General features: G+C 37.0%; 1 protein-coding gene across 8 annotated transcripts in view; it reads left to right on the top strand.

Moving 5' to 3' along the window:
* Nucleotides 1-3446: 3446 nt before the first annotated feature.
* The window catches only part of camsap2 (calmodulin regulated spectrin associated protein family member 2), a 48365-nt gene continuing 34708 nt past the window's right edge, over nucleotides 3447-17103 (top strand). For all 8 annotated transcript variants that reach the window (XR_001481193.1, XR_001481192.1, XM_015373076.1 and 5 more), the window contains exons 1-2: nucleotides 3447-3950; nucleotides 9508-9767. Coding sequence is in view for 6 of the 8 variants with exons in the window: in XM_015373076.1 (XP_015228562.1) it covers nucleotides 3812-3950; nucleotides 9508-9767 (399 nt within the window). In the remaining 2 variants the exon portion in view is untranslated. The remainder of the gene's footprint in view (nucleotides 3951-9507; nucleotides 9768-17103) is intronic.

The following is a 17103-nucleotide window of genomic DNA, read 5'->3' as shown; positions in this document are numbered from 1 at the left end:
TTACAGTCCTTCTTTAAGAATGAAATTTAAGCAGGTCTGAAAATGAAGTTAATAATTTAATTCAAAAGCTTTTTATTTGCGATTTTTGTCTAAACGAAATAAAGTAATGGTTTTTTTGTATTTTATGTGTTTGTCATCAATAAGTCTCTGAAGCAGGGATAAAATCTTTAAAGCGGTTTGGAATAGATGTATTTTACTTTACTGGTCAATGAGATATTTTGTTGTATTCATAATTAATATTATAGCCTCAATAAATATCATCTCTCTCTAAATTTGTGTTATGCCAACTGGAAGGGGATTCATTTCATTCTACACTGATAAAGGCATCTAAGACAAAAATCTTGTAGTTCATTGAGCACACGTTTTGTTGTTGTTGTTGTTTTATCCGGTCAAATGAGCAATCCAACTTATAAAACAGTTAAGAATTTTAAAACCAACAAAGAAAATTAGCTTAAGTTAAATAAAGGACAAGAAATCATTAAAAAAACTACACTCTAATATGAAAAAATTAAGATATGACCAAGAACTACTGCAGCTGTAAATACAAGTGATATTATGAAAACAGTTTAAATTTTAGAACAAGCTGCTCTCTTAAACCACAGGATGGCAGCAGTTATACCATCATGTAAAATATCATACTTTTACATTTATAGTATGTAAACCAAAAACTGACAACAAAGATACAGCTATTAATTATTCACAATACACTACAATTAAAGAGGAGTAAGAATTAGGGTTCTTTATGTTTCATGGGGGAGAGTTGCTCTGCAGTCATCTATGAGTCTTCTATTTAATTAAAGATACAGAACAATTGCTCAACTTTTTTAATATATGCATTATGTAGAACCATATATTAATTTAAACAGCATCAATGTTTAAACATGTCCATATGTTCATCAGCTAGGACCTCATTAAAGTCTGGTCAGCCTTCAGGGATTTGTTTGGAAAATACAGATGTGCTCATCCATTTCCCTGTTGGTTCATTGCAGTGTTGAGCGAACTTTGGTCCCCATCAATGGCGTGACTATCGGTAAGCAGAGACTGCAGTTGTCACTGACACCTGGTTGGCCCCCTACGCAATTTTGGACTAGGACGTCTCTTTTAGCTGTAATGGTGCGAAAAATTCCTCTGAAACCCACCTGATACTAGGATGGCTGACCGGACCGTATTTATACCCCAACACATGGCACATTTCAACATGATGGTGAGCCGTTTAAACACGACACCAATAGCAAAGCAGACAGAGGTACTTTTAATTACTATGTTAATAACTGTGTATAGTTCATTAGATGGTTGGTAAGAAATACACTCATAATATGGTTCAAACCGCAATAAAGATCTTAAAAGAACAATGTATTTGAGTATTTTATTTTTTACAATACGACTTGGAATTATGGGTAACCCAGAGCGTAGATTAAAAACCATAACCATTACGTACAATGTGTTAGCAATGATGGATACCAAAAAGAGGTACTTAAGCAGATTCCAGAAAAGAAAGCAAAGAAGAGCAGCTGGAAGAACAGAAAAAACTTCCCAAAATTAACACGTTCTTTCAAAGAACCGAAGAGGCAGAGGTGGAGGTTGCTGCTACAGTGAGTAAAAATTGCGACCAGGTGATGAATGGTGAGAGTGTGGGTGAGGAGGGGGGCTTTGAAACTCAAGGTAGCCCGATAAGACTCATTTTACAGCAGAATATACAAAGCAGGCATCCCCAAAGTCGGTCCTCGAGGGCCGCTGTCTTGCAGGTTTTAGAGGTTTCCTTGCTCCAGCACAGCTGGTTTTAATTGAAAGCTGATTAACAAGCTTTTGCTCAACTGCAATCATCATAATCAGCTGTGCTAAAGAAGGGAAACCTCTAAAACCTGCAGGACAGCGGCTCTCGAGGACAGACTTTAGGGATGCCTGTACTAAAGTATATCCAGGTCTAGTGAAGGTGAAGAATGATGAAATGATGAAGTGTGTATGTATGGGGCACATTTCGGGTCAGTTGTCTACGGCAGCGGCAGATGGGGTGTTGTACTTCATATGGGGCCCAGCCAGATATTGTTGTATCATTACGCCATTGGTCCCCATATGGCTACCCCAACAAAATTTTCTAGAACCGCCACTGCAGACAGCTTCAGTTATCTTGTTGTGGTACGTTTGTAACATTTCAAAATGTAGTAAATATTAATACCTAAAATATATCGGAAAAAATATGCCTCATGGGTACTCAAAGTAAAAGGGGTTGAGACAGATAATACGAACAACCCAATGGTTAAAACCTGCAATTCTGAAGTAAAAAAGTGGGCTAGTTATTTACCTTAATCTTAAAATGGAATCTATTTATTTGACATATAATACATTAATAAAACGATTATCCTTAGAAATAACCTCTTTAATATAGCTTGCTGCGGAGGTCTTCAACAGGGGGTCCACGACCGCTAGGGGGTCCACGGAGGTACTGCATGGGGGTCACAAGAGTTTTGGTTGATCAGACCTTTTTTTTTTTTATATATTCCCCCTGCAATCACTAATTGAACTGCCTTTAAATACACATTAACATGAATTCAACACACTGTAGTACACAGATAAATGGAGGCAGAAGATGTCTTTCAGTCATCAATACACACATTCAGCGACATACAGGAGCTCTTTCAAGCTGGGCACCATTTCATTCACAACACCTGTCCCATCAACCAGGAATCAGATTCAGAAGTACTTTAATAATCCTAGCGAGAAATTACTTTCATTACATTATGTAATAGAGTGACTATAGGAACATCCATCCATTTTCTGACACGCTTAATCCCAAATGGGGTTGTGAAGGGGTGTTGGTGCCTGCCTCCAGCTGTCAACAGGCACCAGTGCATCGCAGGGCAACACAGAGACAAACAGGACCAACAACCATTCACATACACTCTCACATCTAAGGAGAATTTAGAGAAGCCAATTAACCTAACTGTCATGTTTTTGGACTGCGAGAGAAAGCCAGAGTACCCAGAGAAAACCCACGCATGCTCAGGGAGAACATGCAAACTCCATGCAGAAAGACCCCGGGAATCAAACCCACAACCTTCCTGCTGCAAGGCAGCAGTGCTACCCACTGAGAAGCCCCGACAATAGGACCAGTTTGATAAAATATATATATTATTAGGGGGTCCTTGCTCCATCTAGCCAACACTAAAAAACACTAAAGACGCCAGGCCTAATGAACATACACAGTAGTGACTGTTTTGATGCCAGCAACACGCCATAAATTAGAATTACATGGTTGTTGGCTTGAAGGAAAACAATATATTGATAAATTATTAACAAGCTTCTGGAACCATTTCACCATAGCAGATGCAATTAGATGCAATATACCCTGTAATACTGTGAAGAAACGCACGAAGCTGCCGTATCCGACAGCACCGGAAGGCACCATACGCGCATGCGAACTACCCAACAAAGGTGCGGGACTGGAGAAGCTCAGCGGTGCGGCAGGACAGCAGCAGAACAGAAGGTAGACTGAATGGTAAATTTATGATGTTTTATAGTTAATGAAAGAGAGAAGTCGTCTGCTTCATGAACAAAATAAAGGAGACGTTGCTTTTCTCACTTCATTCAAAGAAGAGCCGTTTTCCCTGAAAATCCTCGAAAACCCGGCTGTCATTTGAACCGGAGTCCATTTGAGCTGCAGAGAGCAGAATGGATGAAAAACCTCTGGAGTAGCAAAATCCCTGCGTTTTATGAGTGAAAGAAGCAGCAGGGAGGTTCCAGCCGCCTATTGTTCCTGTGGTGGGATGCTCCCTTTCTAGGTCTGCCTGCACTCAGCATCACAGGAAGGAATATGGGAGAAGTTCAGGACGGCAGGGATGAAAACAAGAGCTTTGTTGCTGCAGCTATAAAGTCCTTCGAGCATTATGACTTTTCCCGAGCCAAGATCTGTTGCAGCCTCAGATGGCTGCTGGCAAAGGCATATGGTACAGGTAGGAACAACACTGCTTTTTCTCTTACATTTCATTATAGATATCACAGCGTGATAAAATTCAGATTTTTCATTTACATTTCATATTCATTTACATTTGAACTAAACACAATATTACACTAGATAAAGATGTCGATGTAAAGCAGCCTCCTTTATTTTTTACTTCCTCTACTATAACTCAGTTTTATAAACCAGATACTATTTTTTTTTTTTTTGTTTTATATAGATTGCAGGTTTAAAACTGTCTTTAAATAATAAAAAAAAAGCCTAAAACTCTACATCTAGATAAAAACTACAAAGACAAGCATCACTTTTTGGTAGAAGACACTATTTCTTAGGCAATATGGATCCTGGTGTTGCTGATCTATCATGATCCATGTCTGTCTGTTATTTTGATAAACATTTCAATTTCATATTTAGAACAGAATAGAATAAAATAGAATACTATAAAATAGAATAGGAAATTGCTTTATTGTCCCACAATGGGGGAAACTCTGATCTTACAGCAGCACTAAGATAGAAAAAATGGTCACACAAATGTGGACCTTAGAAAAATATATAAGAATAACATAATAGTGAAGAGTTTAAAGATAAACAATAAAATACTGTACTGTAAAGTTTTAACAATATAAAAACTGTGCACCTGGAGAATGAATAACCACTGTAATTTTTTACAGTGATGGATATTTGAAAACAACAGCAATGTCAGAGATTTGCAAAATGACAGCAGCATGTTATTTAACTGACTAAGATAGAAATTGTGCAAAATCAGGAATAATGTAACAACTTATTGAGGTTGTTTGGAACAGTGATGGTTATAAAGTCTTAACAGCTGCTGGGAGGAAAGATCTGTGATAACGCTATCTGGTGCATTTAGGGTGCAGCAGTCTGTAGCTAAAGGAAATCTCCAGTTCTGTAGCATATTTTGTGCCGTAAAAAGGAGTTCCCCTCCATTCACCCCAAAATCGACCATCTGAGTCATAAAGACCTGTTGGGGCATTAAGACCAGAGTTAGTCCATCTAATTGCCAAGCAGAATTTGAATGCTCAATACATAATAGAGAAAATCATACCTAATACTGCAGGCAATCTGTTATGATCATGATATTACATACATTTTTTGTGATGATACTGTACAGAATCCTTCGTTTTGTTTTTAATTTAGAGATTTTGAAGGATCATAATGTAAGTATTCACTCTTGTTCTGTAAAAACAAAGCAAATGTTTCTATGACACCAAGGGGAAAGCAAAAAAACAAGTAAGTCAGTGTATTTGACAGTAGATGGCTGGGTTTATTTAATTAAAAATTGGAGGATATGATTTGACACCACATGAAAGGGGAAGTATTTTCCTGGTCCAACTTTATTTTCTCACATCATTTCACACCCATCTGTCCATCTTGTCTTTTCCTGGATTCAAATATCTGCATGGAGTTTGTATGTTCTCTCTACTCTGATTTACTCTCACAGTCCAAATATATGGCTCACAGGTTAATTGGTCTCTCTATATTAACCTTAATTTGTGTTAGATTCTTTGGCTTGTGTGTACAGAAGCTTCTACAATAAAGTTGTTTTTTTTTTTTTCCAATCTGGTCCAAATTTTATGTATCATGCAAAAATCTTGTCATCTAAGCGGAAAAGTTTGTTATTTTGACATAAGATAATAATAAAACTTTATGTTGTGTCTGTTGAACCCATCTGCTTTGGTGCATTCAGCACAGCTTGGTTTGTTTGGGCTTGTCCTTCCTCACTGCTGTTTTGTAACAAACCAGTAAACATGAGATCCCTTGCAGACCTTCTGTGTATTTTCAGTCAGGACTGAATGAAATGAGTTGATTCCAAAAATACAGCCTTCCTCAGGGAGCGGGAGGGAGGCAGGGAAATAAAAGAGAGTGAGCGGGCTCATATCCAGATCCCTGCCTACGCTGTACCAAATGTTCACATTCATCCAGTTGAACTCGTTGCAGGAATAAATGAGATCATCAAGAATATGGAAGTGTGTGCAAGATACAAGCCACAAAGGGGATCATCTGCCAGAGAAAGTAGTAGCACATCCTATAGTGATCTGTTTTTAATGCATAGTTTCATATGATGTGGTTTATTGAAATCACAGTGATGCATAGATTCACTGAGTCAGACAAGACTGCCTGGTTTTTAAGGAGAAACAGCAGCGTTTCCATGAGGAATGGAAAAAGTATAACTCTTAAGTTTTTTCTGGTGTTGTATATGCATAAAAAAGATAATAGGAAAAGTATGCATTTGTTTCACACCTTCAGTTAGCTAAAAATGTCTGCAGATTTCGAAAGCCCAAACCAGAACCTGACTGGAAAATTGGGTTGAAATCTGGAAAGATAAAGAGTATTTTCTCTATGTCCTCGTGTTACTGAAAGTTTTGTGCAGGTATTTACTTTATGAAATACAACACCAAATTCTGTTTGATCACCTCCTCATCAAGATCTTATTCAAATAGAATTGAGGGTATCGATAATATAGATAAATACTAAAATATAAAGGTGCTTGGAAATGGAGATAAATAGCAACTGAAGGAGAGTTTCCTGAGTAAAAATTTACATTTCTAAACATGCAAAGGACAATTGAAGACTAGAAATTTAGGCACATTTCTTTCTTTTTTATATGTTAAGCTTATAGCTCAGTTTTATAATTCAAACCATTTCTATTTTTCTTTTAATTGCACACCAACCTGTTTATTGTAGTTTCCCTAATCTGATTGACCTAATCTTGGTTGTTTTAAGTTAATGTTCTTCAACCTTTCATTGTTGAGCCTGTGTCTGTGACTTCATCCTTTTCTCTAAAATACATAAATTGAAAAAATTGTTGGTAGCCCTTATTTAATAAAGGAAAACTCCACAATGGTCCCAGAAATAACTTGAATCTGACAAAAGGGATAATGAATAAAGTTCTATGATAATGAACAAATGAAAGTCTGTCAACCATGCTTCAAGAGAATGGTTTATGAATCAGAGTTGTTCTTTTTTTTTTTTTTTTAGTTTTTACAGCATTAGTGGCTCATTTTTATGGACAGTAGGCTGACAGGAAAGGGTATGAGAGAGGAGGGGGAGAGACTTGCAGAGTCTTTGGTGGCGCCAACCACACGATGTTTTTCTTTTATTTATTTATTTATTTTTTATATATACTATAATAATCACAGAGGGAAATTACTTCTCTGCATTTAACCCATCCCCTTAGGGAGCAGTGGGCTGCCATTGTAAGGCGCCCAGGGAACAGTGTGAGGTTAAGGGTCTTGCCCAGGGACCCAGAGTGGCAGCCTGTGGGAGTGGGGGATCAAACTCACAATCTCAGGATTCAAAGCCCTATGCCCTAACCACTAGGCCGCCACACCCTAAAATGTAAAATGTGTAAATCATTCTCCGTGTTTCACAGTAGGAACAGTGTTCTTTTCTTTATATGCTTAATTTTTAATCTGTTAACATAGAGCTGATGTGCCTTGGTTAAAAGTAAACATTTTTATCTCATCTGTGCATAGGATAGTCTCCTCTGTGGTAATCTCCCTTTAAATCCACTTTGGCATCAATTGTTGGCAAACAACAATGGACTTTCCCCCCCAAACAAGGGACGTCATTTAGATGTTGTTTTTTAGGCTAAATCTGGTCGGTCCATCATAGTCTTGATTTAGTCCAAAAAACATTGTTGAAAATTGGGCCATGTTTGCTCCGTCTGATTTTGTCCCACTTTAGTCCAATAATAGAGTTGAAAAGACGTTGCAAACGCAGTTTTCAATTATCTTAAAATGATAGATTTTCACCTTTTCAACCGATTGTAGATGTTGTTTGGATGTAAATCATGTTGTCTTTTCAGTGTCATTTCAACCGGTTTTTACTCGGTTTGTCAATCTCTTTAGAATTTTCTGGGCGATAGTGTTACAATCCATACTTTTGGTCTTTTTTATTTGTCATCACTTTTCTTACTGCTTTCAAACACAGGGAGTTTGGAAACAGTCCCATTGATCTTCAATTTATGAAAAATATGTGCAACTCTAGTCACAGGAACATCAAGCTGCTTGGAGATGGTCCTATAGCCTTTACTTTTAATATGCTTGTCTCTAAATCTATTCCTAATATCATGAGACAACTCTTTCTTTCACTACATCTGGTCCATGTTGAGTGTGGTACACACAATTTCACCAAACAGCACAGTGACTCCATGTAGCCCTATATATAGGCTCACTGACTGATTACTACATTTTTGACCCTTGTGATGGTAATTAATGAACACAAAATGTCCATTTGGTCACATTATTTTTCTAGGGGTACAATCATCTTTGTTCAGGCCCTTTTTTTTATTCATTCTAGTAAACCATGGTTAAAAAGCAATGTCTGATTTTCATTTGAGAGCTGTTGCCTTGCAGCAAGAAGGTTCCGAGTTTGATTCTGCATGGAGTTTGCATGTTCTCCCCATGCATGCGTGGTTTCTCTCCGAGATAGGCACCGGCCTCACTTCGACCCTGACAACGACTGAGCGGGAGAAGGTGGATGGATGGCGTTTCATTTGTTCATTTTCATAGAATTTGTGCAAACATCCAGAGGAAATCAGTGGTATTTGGATAAGCTCTGCTGTATGCTTCCCTTCATTATAATCATGCTGAGTTCATCTTTAAATGACCTTGTTTCCGATTATCCACCATGATGATTGACAGCTTTTTGTCTCTGTTCATCGGATACATGTAGTGGTGGATGGAAAGGTGCACTAGATAGCACACTATCCTGTTATTGTAGCCTCATGCATGCTGCTTTTCTGTAAAATTCAGGCTGCTTTCCTGGTGTTAACTTACTCCCAAATCATCCCAAGTGCATTTTTTAACTCTAATCGGAAAAAAAAGAAAAATTGTAATCAAATTGTATTCTACATATATATAAATAAATATATATATATATATATAACTATAAGAATTAGTGCCAGTCTAGCTGAGATAAATAAAATGAAAGTGCATATTTAGTAAAATGCTTGCCGACTCTGGTAAATACCTTCCAGCAGGTGATGAACAAACTCATGTGCAGCATGTCCCTTTGAAGAGGCAGGCAGTGAGGAGGGTGTTCCCAGAGAGCTGAAAGCCTCCCAGATAAAGATGAGATGAATCGATTGGGTTCCTCTTCTCCTGCAGTTTCTATAGCAACACTAAGGTCTATCCACACGCATTCATGTCAAGAGATAATAAAAACACGCATAGGACAAGAGTAGCTCTTTCAGAAAGAAGAAAGATTTTAAATTGTCTAATTTAGCTCCTAATTGTTTTATTTATTTATTTATCTGAATTTCCTAACTTTCTCTTTTGCTTGTCTTGAGGTTGTGAAGACTAAAGGTCAATTATTTCTCTTTGTCACCTCTTTTTCAAATTTTTGCTCCAAATTACACAGTTTGCTAGATTTTAATGAGAATGAGAACCTATGAATAATCAATTATTTAAAAATTCACAGCCTGCTGCTCGTCCCATACATTTAACATCTGTCATGGTAAAGCTTTTTAGCAATTAAGAACTCCATTTCAATTTACTCCATTCTATTTCTTTCCTGCTTTTAAACAGACAGCGTCCCTGCAGAACTAAAGGACCCCTTCTACACTGACCAGTATGAGCAGGAGCACCTGAAGCCCCCTGTGGCCAGCCTCCTGCTGTCTGCTGACCTGTACTGCAGGGCTGGCAGCCTCATCCTGAAGAGTGATGCTGCCAAACCGCTTCTGGGTCACGATGCTGTCATCCAAGCGCTGGCGCAGCGTGGTCTCTACGTCACAGACCAGGAGAGACTGGTCACTGAGCGGGACCTGAGAAAGAGACCTCTGCAGATGGTAAGAGGCATTATTTTCCTCCTTTTTTCTTTTTTTTTAAGATATAATGAGAGATACAATCTGACACAGAATAAGTAAAATTAGTGCATTTTTTTCTTGAATTGAGCAGGTAAGTGTGACACTTTGGTTATGGAATAAGAAAATTTACAATTAGAATAAGGAAAAACATCTGCAGTCTCTTATTTCCCGGGGCAAAAGTGGCATCGGATGCAGGAGTTTGCCCTGCAACCGGAGGGTTGTCGGTTCAAGCTCCAGCTCTCAGTGTCATTATGTCCTTGGGCACGACGCTTCATCCGCATTGCCTACTGGTGGTGGTCAGAGGGGTGGCGCCAGTGTACGGCAGCCTCGCTTCTGTCAGTGAGCCCCAGGACAGCTGTGCACTGCAAAAACTTAAAATCTATATGAGTCATTTTTGCTTAAATTAAGTAAATTTTTTCTTGAATTGAGGAGATAGGTGAGACACCTTGCCAATGGAACAAGAAAATTTACATTTAAAATAAGAGAAAAACAATTGCTTTGTCTTATTTCAAGTGAATATTATCTAATTATCTTATTTTAGGAGTAGAAATGCTCATTTCATTGGCAAACCATCTTATTTACCTTTAAAATTAAGGGTAAATACACTTATTTTAAGAAATTTTGTACTTATTTCTAGATGGTTTTTGCAGTGTGGCTATGATATAGTTCTCCACCACCAGTGTGTGAATGTGTGAATGGATGAATGACTGTAAAGCACTTTGGTCAAGCTTCCTGACTTGAAAAAGCAATTTATTAGTACAGCCCATTTACCATTTCAAATGCATTATATCTAATTATCTTATAAGTCTAAAAATACTCATTCCATTGGCAGATCATCTTATTTATCTACTCAAATTAAGGGTAAATACACTTATTTTAAGACATATTTTACTAATTTTAGATTCTTTTTGTATTGTTTTTGTTTCTTTTCAATGGACATCAACTTTAGCAGTATGGCAAACAAAAATAACATATCCCAATGGTCCTGAACACTAAGTGTACAAAATGTCTGGCTAACATAAAACCTCCTTGTTATTATCATGATATAACAACACAAAAAAATCTGGTTTAAGCGTACTGTCTGTTTCCATTATAGTTAAAGCTCCATACGCCACACATTCTTTAAAGCTAAATTATCAGTGTTTTGAATAAGATGACTTTAAAGTCTTCCTGCTGAGTAGGAATGAGGTTTCCTCATTATTTTGGGGGCAAAATCTCAGTAGGATCCATTGCTGGTTCAGTGAATAGCAATTGAGATGCAATTAACACACAGTGTGCCTGCAGTCTGTTTGTAGACCCTTGCTGCTTTTATTTGTCCTCTATGCTAGCTCAGAAGTTATTTAAGTTTTTGTCAAGGTTTACGCTCGAGAGTTATTGGGAATAATATGCTGTTCACATTTCTGTTTTTAGTTAATTTTATTTATAAACAAAGAACTTTACATATATTTTTTACTTCTAATTAAGTGAAATAATACAGATCCTGATGAAGGGTTAGATGACAATGATAAAAATGGGGAAATAATAGTTATGGAGGAGCTGAAACAGGAAAACATGTCTCTTTTTTTAAAAGACGCCGGGAAAAACCTTTTCAATCTGTCAGTTTCTTTTAGAGAACAGAACACTTAAGTTCAAACTGCTCCAGTAGAGTCAGTAAATTCTGCTGCATGGCACTTTTCGTTAAGCATCCTTCCTAACTCAGCGTTTTGTGTCGGGAGGAAGAATTTTAGTATTAAGCAACTCTACATGTTGTCCAAAGCATCCTTACTGGGTCGGTCAGAAGAGGGGGATGCTGATGATGTCTGACTTGTGTCATAACGCTGCATATTTTCTGACTTTTTCGCCGGGTTTCTAATTTTGATTTAGCTTTGCAGCATTATTTTCTCCATCACCCTCTTTTTTTGTCACTTTCCCGCCTACTCACCCTTCCCTCTCGCCATGTGATGAATTTCCACACGTGATAATGCAGAAACCAAACCGTGGATCCCACCCACTCGGCTGCCAACGCAGATTCTGTATCCTTTCTGGCTCTCTGTTTTCCACCTGAAGGAGCTATAGATGAAAAGCAGGGCTGGAGTGGCAGTCTGGAAGCAGGGCTTTCTATCCTCGCTCTTTAAAGCTCACAGGAAGCATCTTTGAAAGAAGGATGTTAGGAAGGAAGATTTCTTTGGGTTTAAAGGTTTTTTTTGTGCAGTTTCAAAATTATATTTGAACTATAAAATTTTTTATGTAACCATAACGTTTTTATTTTTGAATTTTTTAAAACAAAAAAAAAAATAAAAAAAAAAATTCGGGCCTTTTTTATATGAATGCACATGGCACTTTTAAAGATGTATTTCTCCAAAACAGCCCTGCATTGCTTCTTGGATCAATGAAGCCAGTCAGTATCCAGATAAGGGGATGAGGCAGAGAAACGGAGGTTATTATTAAGTAAAACAATCTAAAATACTGTCTCTGCATTGCAGCTACTGAGGTAAATGGCCTTGATCTGCAGTAATAATAAGCCTCAATTATCACTGCTCATATCTACTGACAGCCTTGGGAAATTAACAACCTAAATGAGCAGGTTATGTTGATTCACAGTACATGACGCAGAGCGATATAAAAGATCTGTCTGGCAATGCTGTTCAGGATAAAGTTGACATTTGTGCATCACTTTCAGTCAATGAATGGACTATATACACTTGTTTGTCAAGTGTTTGCTGTTAGGATTTATACATTTAAAGTTTATTGTAAATAAGAAGGGAGTAAATTAAATGTTTGTAGAGATGCAATCAGTATCAGGAGATGAGATTTTAATGAGGTGGGATTTGGTGTGGATGTTATGAAGCATACTTTTTAAAAACAGATCAACAATATTATTTCATTCAGGGGGTACAGAGCAGAATTTATTAACAAAAAATGAATATTGTCACTGCTATGAATATAGATCAGACTGCAATGGTTCTGTGCAACAACAGAAACAAATTAATGTCAATTTAGTGTTTAGAAAGTACTTTAGGGAATGTCCTGCTCAAAAATCCAAAACTTGCTAAGTAATTTAATATTTTGAAGGAAAATATCCCAGCTGGACCCTTATTTATGTTCCTGACATCTAGTTAAAATCAATGCTTTAAATATTTCATGATGTTGCATGGATCCAATAAAATCTTATAACCAGATTATTTAAAGGATGATATGTTTATGACTGAAAGCTCTGTTAATACACAAACAGATTAATCTACTTTCTGCATACACAATCGTTTTTTTTTTTCCATATTTATGACTGTGGTGTGATCATAGAGGCCCAAACTTAAAAGTATATGAACAATAAGTGCAACAAATACCCCTTAGATTGTGTACATGCAGATATGTTATCAGTACAACTTAAAGGGGCTTTACTTTAGTTTTCCTATATCTTTAAAACCAATTATCATCTTTATTTGGGTATTTAAACATATAAATTTAAGTAAATTGTTGTATAAATTACAGGGCAATAGAAAGCACAAAGACAAAGCCCCAATCTTAAATTGCATTGTTTGGGTTTGTATGTGATCGACTCACTCATTGTGGAGCACTCTTGTAAAATGGTAGAAAAGTTCTAGATGTTTTTTCCAAAAACTTTTTACCAATTAAAATCTGAAGTGTGGCATGTAAGGCTAACTGACCCCCCCAAAACAAATCAATTACTTTCAATTAACATTGCAATTTTATTTACATTTTCTTTTGCACATAATGAATATATATTTATGTAGATATTTCATTTCAGGGTTTCAGCTTTTGTCCAAAGTCCATTGTTGTAACTCAGTGTGAAAAAATGTCTTACTTCTATTTGCATGCCTGGATTTGCGCACTAGCTTCCACTCTTTTATCTCGTCTGTGTGGTGACAAACTCACTTTTAGCATATCACTAAAGGGCTAAGTGAGAAAATTAATGTCTTGCTCTAGTTAATTGTAATGTGACCAAAATTGAGTGCCTCTGCAACTTGAAAATTGTGTTTTGTTGAAGGTACAGTTGTGAATTGCCCAGCCCTTGTTGCATGCATTTGGAGCAGCTCCCTTTAATCTGATCCCCCTTGGTAGAATACCTCGCAACAAACATGCTTCAGAAGCCACACGCTCAGTATAAACCAAGCGGCTCTCTTAGGGCAACTAGAGTTTGTTAGAGAACATTACTGAACAAAGCTCTAATGAGGCCAAGGAACGCGGCAGTGAAGCCAGGGACAATTTTTGTGAAGAAGTCTACAGTAGGGCTGAGTTATAAAATTTAAACATGACAGACTCTGACAGGAGAGCATCAATATGAGAGTTAGTTAAGGTCTGATGACAAGATAACTATTCCTTTTGTACCAAAAAAACCTAAAGAATGTAGAAGTGGAAAAAGAAATGAATCTATTCAGTACAATCACAAAAAATAAGGACTTTCCACATTGCCCTAACCACAATTTCCCAACTAGCATTACCTCGACCTTCAGGATATCCATCCTAAACATACAAGTACAGCTAAATGTGTATTACTTCAATCAACACACATTCATATGTTAGAATGGCCCAGTTAAAAGTTCAGATGAAAACAAATGATCTGTGGCAGACAAACTCTCTTCATCCAGTCCGAATTAGTTATTTTGCAGAAAAAAATTTGAAATCTCTCACTACAATCGTTCAAAGCAGTAATCATGCACCAAAGACTTTATATGCTGCCCTGCAAAACATAGTTCTGCAAAGTGCTGTTTGACTTGGCATGACTTCAAAACACTGATGGAGATTCATTTAGAGAAGTTTTCCTAAAGACTTGTGGGTTGGATACAGTCCTCAGACAATATGATGTAACAGATGTTCATCTTGCACAGAGCCATATTATTCATTTGTCTTTTTAAACAAAGCCCATTTAAAACACAGTCATCTTTGAAATCCTAAGCATAATCAACTCACCATGTGTGGATCAAATTAGCTTTGCAGTGATTTATCGTCTCTTATTAAAGCAGAGACGAATATGAAAGTTCCTTTATTTTACCTCCTTTTTCTGCTGCCTCCATTACATCCCCTATTGGGCTGCCGCTTCGTTTCCATGGTTACACTCCGGTAGGTTGAGAGCTGCTTTTGCGTTTGTCGGTGGAGTCAAGAGTGGGGGTGCTTGAGCCTGCATATCTTGTATTCAGTGATGTGAGCTGGTATCTTCTGCATGCATGTGTTCATAACTGCTGTGTGTGTTTGTGTAATCAGGACGTGTAAAGAAGACAATACTAAAATACTGGCCTCGAACGTCCAGGCAGATGGCATTTTGAAGACCATATTTCACACTATGATACCCCTCCATACACACATTTACATATAGAAATAATAGAAACTGATGTGTGGACCAAGCTGAACATTTAGTTTTAACCACATTATTACATTGGAATTGTTTACAATGCACTCCTACCTTGTATCATAGCATAAATAAAGTGTACTTTATGTGGCTTAGAGATTAATATGAGTTGATTACATTTATTTTAACAAATCTACTAGAAACTAAAAGAAGCAAAGCCTAAAAGATCTACATTAATTAGACCATAGCTGTCAGTGAAGTATGGACAGGTCATTGTAGTGAAGCTGGATCTCTGTACAAGAGAGTATTGAAATCATTTTCAAGGAATGTTCAGGCTGATTTGATTCCTTCATGCTTTCACTGAATTACCGTAGTTTGTACATATAAAAAATTGAGATGTTTAAACGTTTCAATCCTGTCTACCAGGTACTTGCATCTCCAGTCCTAGGGGGGCAGTGTCCTCCAACCTTTAGATGCGTGCGTGTGTGTGCTCCAATACACCTGAATAAAAAAAAAAATGATTAGTAGCACTCTGGAGAGCTTGATTCCCCACCAAGGAGGTCATTCAGCCATTTAACTCAGGTGTAATGGACCAATGGCATGTCATGGTGCCTTCAAGGACTGAAGCTGCCAAAGCCTGCTTTATACCATTTAAGGCCATGCCTGCTCTCCTGCTCCCTCCCTCTTCTACACTTTTTTTAAATGATATTTTTTTTAATTTCAGTTCCGTTTTTCGAGGAATCTGGTTTCATATCTGAAATAAATTATGTGCTCTTGTTATTATAAGCACCTTGTTCTTTATAAGAAAGATAAACTTGTTTACAGTGGAGACAGCTCTGGCTGGTAGCAGCTTTATTAAAAAAAACATATCCCTAATTAAAAATAAATAAATTGGGCTTGTTTGTATAGTCGGTATCTCAATGTACGGTTAATAAGTATACTGTAAGAAATCTTACTTTTTATTCTGCAAGCAATCTTACTCTTAAAAACTGTAAAAACCTGTTGCAGTATCATATTTCTGTCTGTTTTTGAGACAAATATCTCACCCTCTGACATTTTTCCATGCTGTGGATAAGTGTGCAGTAATGCATTAGTTATTGGTATGTATTTAAAATGTCACCTGTGCCTGATTTGGCTGCTCTCTTTATTATTCAATAGCAAACAATTAGGTAGTATTTATAAGTTGAAGAAGTGCAGATCTTTAGGATTTGTAAGTATACCTGTACCTGGAGTAGGGTTAAATCAGTAAATATTTGATGAAGATCTGATGCTATCTTCTGTGCTAACGCCTAGTTCACTCTTGCACTACCTTCACCATTCAGACAGTTTTAGATTGAGTCAAAGCTTCCAATGTGAACCAGTCAAGCACAACTGCACTCGTACTCACCTTTTTTTCCTTTTCTGCTGCAGTTAGTTCACCACATGTATCACCTCAGCACTCATATGTATCCTCAAATCGACCGAATTTCCCTTTATGTGAGGTTTCTGTTTCCACTAGAGATAATCCGATAAAGGTTTTTTAAAGCCGATACACAATATTATTTTGACATCGGTCCCATTGATCCTTGTTACATGCTGCCAACTTTCTTTTTTAGGATGATTCTAGAAGCCATAACAAAAAATGCCCCACACGTCTCCATTTAAACAAAAAGAAAGATTTATTTAAAACAAAAAAATAAATGAAATTTTCTATCAGATTTTAGCCTACAAAGTCAGTTTGGTAGCTTTAGGAGTATATGGTAACATGTATACTATTCTTAGGGGGAAGGGGTGGGTTAGTTGTAGATTTGTTTTTATTTTAAAACTCATGGAAAATTTTAGAAAGTTCTTGCTATAACGTATTATGAGCCCCATGCATCAGTTAGTGGTAAGAGGGGTAGCAGAATCAGACATACTTTAATAATCCAAGAGGGAAATTACTTTTGTTGTACGCTCCAGATATACAAACATTTTTATATATATACAACAAATCACACAAGATAATGTAAATAGAATATATACACATATAAGTCTTCTATATATATATATATATAT

The sequence above is a fragment of the Cyprinodon variegatus genome, unplaced genomic scaffold (genome assembly GCF_000732505.1).
Source record: "Cyprinodon variegatus isolate N-32 unplaced genomic scaffold, C_variegatus-1.0 Scaffold80, whole genome shotgun sequence".
Lineage (NCBI taxonomy): Eukaryota > Metazoa > Chordata > Actinopteri > Cyprinodontiformes > Cyprinodontidae > Cyprinodon > Cyprinodon variegatus.
This window is presented reverse-complemented; position numbering and strand designations above follow the sequence as displayed.